Here is a 3,540-nt window from a genome sequence, read left to right as displayed (position 1 = left end):
TTTTTTTTGTTAAGCTAAAATTTGGGTTTTTCAAATTGGTAAGATCTTTAAGCATGGACAATAAATTATAAGACTTAAAAGAACGTATTTTACGAACTAATTAACCAATATGTGGAATTTAGATGCATGACTTATTTCAACTTTTAAGTTAAGACTGACCATTAAAAAAAAAATGACAACTTTAATCATGATATCCAATTTATCTTTGGCATTATAAAATGTTCATTATATAGTTTTTATATAAATTGTTTTGGCTGGAATTAAATAAAATCACATTTTCAGTATCAGAATAATTTTTTCTCATACATAATATGAAATTCATATACAGTAAGAATAAATTCATAGTCAATTTTTTCTCATCAATATTTTTATTGATTTTATTTATTTATAAAAATAATAATCTATATACAATGATATATGTTAATGCTGCTATAATTTAATTATTGAAAAATATTAATTTCTAAAGATCAGCATAGAAAAAATAATTAGTGATAAATAGTATCATAATTAATCATTTTTGCAGTTTTGTGTAATGCCAAATGTATTTTTTTCTTCTAATTATTTATGTTAAGTTTATAATGAATTAATGACTGTAAAATAATTTTTATAAAAACATTGTATGAAAATTATATCAAGTTTTTATGAACCTTCAATAACAAAATGCATGCAAGAGGAAAGTTTTTCAAGTTTTGAAATTTGTCGTGTAAAATATATATTACTATTTAAATTCTTTACTTATCCAGCAGAATATTTCTTTAAATACATAATAACGAATGTTTTCGGCTGCCTTCTTTGACCATCTTCACATTTATCAAGCACCAATCAAATGGAACATTATTATTGCAAACTTCTGAGAAGTTCATGTTGATATTGTTTGTATTGGCTGAAGAACTAACAAACTAAGACAGCCAAAAACATTCATTATTGCATGTTTACTTATCCAGCAGATTACTTCTTTAAAGATTTTGAATAGTAATATAAAATTCAGTTGTGTAAATGTTAATTTACATGTAAAATATATCTTTAAAAATGTAATAACATTTTAATAAATAAATCCATCTATCTATTTTAAGAATATTAACATATAAAATCTTAACAGAAATTGTATATAACAAAAATATTTAAAATATGAATCAATACTTAATAAAATATAACAAGATGGCTTCCTAAAATACTATCACAAAATCTCAAAGTTTAGCTAATAAGCCAAAATGATAATCAAGAAATAGAAATCATCTTATATCATGGATTTTTAATTATTATATTTCTTCTAATTAATGAATTTTGAATGAAATAAAAGTTTTAACAGGATTAACAGGAAAATTAATTATTGAATATTGCATATTCCCTCCAGAAGTCTTTTTTAAATAAAGTATTTACAGTATTGTAATGCAAAGACATATCAAAATATCTTTAATTTGAATGTCTTTCTTTATTTTATAATTAATTTTTTTTCAAATAGATTTCTCTTTATAATAATGACTTTTTAAAGAATTAAATAATGTATTATTTCAATATTTTATTCCTATTTCTTGAGCATCATAATTTTTTAAAATATCAATAAAAATTTGAAAAATATTTTTTAACATGAGTTTGTTTTGGGAATGTTAAAGAAAAGTAATTTCTAAAAGCACCAGTAAGCTATCACAGTTAAATTTAGAATTCATCGTGAAAACTTTTTGCTGTATCAATCATTTTGCTTCCCATAAACACATCTTTCTTTGATAGTATTTCCTCGATAGATAACTTTCCATCCTTATCCAGATCGGCTAAAGCTATTAATTCCCGAGCTTCTCTTTTTGCAAGAACAGGATTTTCAGGATCGTTGTACATCTGATAAGAGTTAATTTAAAGACTAAATAATAAATTTTATATCAAAAACAATACATTGTTACAAATGAATTACCAATAATTCCTGTCTATTGACTTTGCCATCATGGTTAATATCAATAACTTCTCGAAATTCTTTAAGTCTCTGTCTTTTCCATTCTTTCTCTGACATTTTACTCGTTTCTTCCATTGGCATTGACATAAACTCTTCTTCAGTCAGCAATTCATCTCCGTCAGAATCTAAAAATTAAAGTTCAATCTGATCATTTTAATCATAAATTTTCAAATTACTTAGAAATATTTTATACCAAGGTTGTTAATGATATCGTTCACCATGTTCAACAGAGAAACGTGGCTATGTTCAGGATGGCGGAATGTTAAAAATTCATCTATATTTAATGCATCTGGATCGGAGTTTGCCGCTTCGGACCAAGCAGCTTTGTCCAATAATATTTTTTCTAAAACTAAATTAAACATTTAACTCCATTAGTTAATTCATAATTATAAAATTTATATATATTAAATTTTAATATATATCTAATACCTTTTCTATTTAATTTTTTATGATCTTTAGGATGATTTTTTGCAAATTTTTCATCAAAACCTTGCTCCATCATAAAATTCACATGATATTCATCCCAACTAACTCTTCCTAAAATAATTAAATTTTAGCATTAGTTTATTTATTATTTGCAAGCATTTTCTTTGCAATATTCAAAATTACCATTTCTATCTTTATCAAGAGTTGAAAATATCCAAAAATTATCTTTTACTGCTTTCAGAAAATGCTCTTTTATTTTAGCTGCAATCCACTTTTCTAGTTCATTTTGACTTAGAAGATCGTTATTATTTATATCGGCACTGAAAATATTAAAGTTCTAAATTAGTAAAAAAATATTTTAGGATTTATTAAGTTTTATAAATTATATTATATTATTTAATCAGTAAACTTATTTAATAAAAATGTATGCAATTATTTTTAAAGTTTTATTATGTGCTGATTAATAATACTAATAATGTAAATCTCAAATCTGCTTCTTTAAAATTCAAACTAAAAATAAAACATAGGTCACAACTTGCAATTTTTGCTTTTGATACATACAATTTAAACTGATCTTAAAGAAATTTCTATGCATGGATTAAAGAAAGTTTAATAAAAAGCATGAACATAATTAGAAAACCACAAGAAGTTGTATGGTGATCGAATATCAAGCTTTATTATTCATCCTCACACGAGAAGACATTTTACAAATTATGATGGAAAACATACTACATATAAAACTCATGAATATTAAACATATAACTTCTTCTAGATTATTTTATAAATCGTAATATATTATATAAATAGATACGTTATATTTACTTTTAAATAAATCGAAATTACTTATATAATGTTCAACAAGAGAAATTTCTTTGACTTTTCATGACGAAATACTGCACCTCTACAAACACACACACACACACAGACGTACAGACACACAGGTCGAAATTTGATCAAGTTGAAACCATGCAATTCGTGTCACAAGTGACTATTGTAACTTGTCAATCAACAAAAATTGTAGCTAAATCGATTATTGTCGAACTAAACTTGGCAATCATCGGTATTTTTTGATGGTTTTGGGCCAATTTCTCACTTCCCTTTCACTTTTATTATAGAATTTATGACAGTTGCAATCTTTTCTATTTTTATTTTTATTTATAAAATTATTA

General features: G+C 24.0%; 1 protein-coding gene across 1 annotated transcript; it reads right to left on the bottom strand.

Moving 5' to 3' along the window:
• Positions 1-1,569: 1,569 nt before the first annotated feature.
• Positions 1,570-2,685, bottom strand: LOC111628552 (45 kDa calcium-binding protein-like). The gene is made up of 5 exons (XM_023372375.1): positions 2,555-2,685; positions 2,375-2,482; positions 2,139-2,294; positions 1,907-2,070; positions 1,570-1,833 (listed from the first exon to the last, which is right to left on the bottom strand). The coding sequence occupies exons 2-5, from the start codon at positions 2,445-2,447 to the stop codon at positions 1,657-1,659; spliced, it is 570 nt and encodes a 189-aa protein (XP_023228143.1). The 5' UTR covers positions 2,448-2,482; positions 2,555-2,685; the 3' UTR covers positions 1,570-1,656.
• Between the last annotated feature and the right edge of the window lie 855 nt (positions 2,686-3,540).

This window comes from Centruroides sculpturatus, unplaced genomic scaffold, assembly GCF_000671375.1.
Source record: "Centruroides sculpturatus isolate CEXI.00-Female unplaced genomic scaffold, Cexi_2.0 scaffold34, whole genome shotgun sequence".
NCBI classification, from domain to species: Eukaryota; Metazoa; Arthropoda; class Arachnida; order Scorpiones; family Buthidae; genus Centruroides; species Centruroides sculpturatus.
The sequence above is the reverse complement of the archived record's forward strand: the minus strand, read 5'-3'. Positions and strand labels throughout refer to the sequence as shown.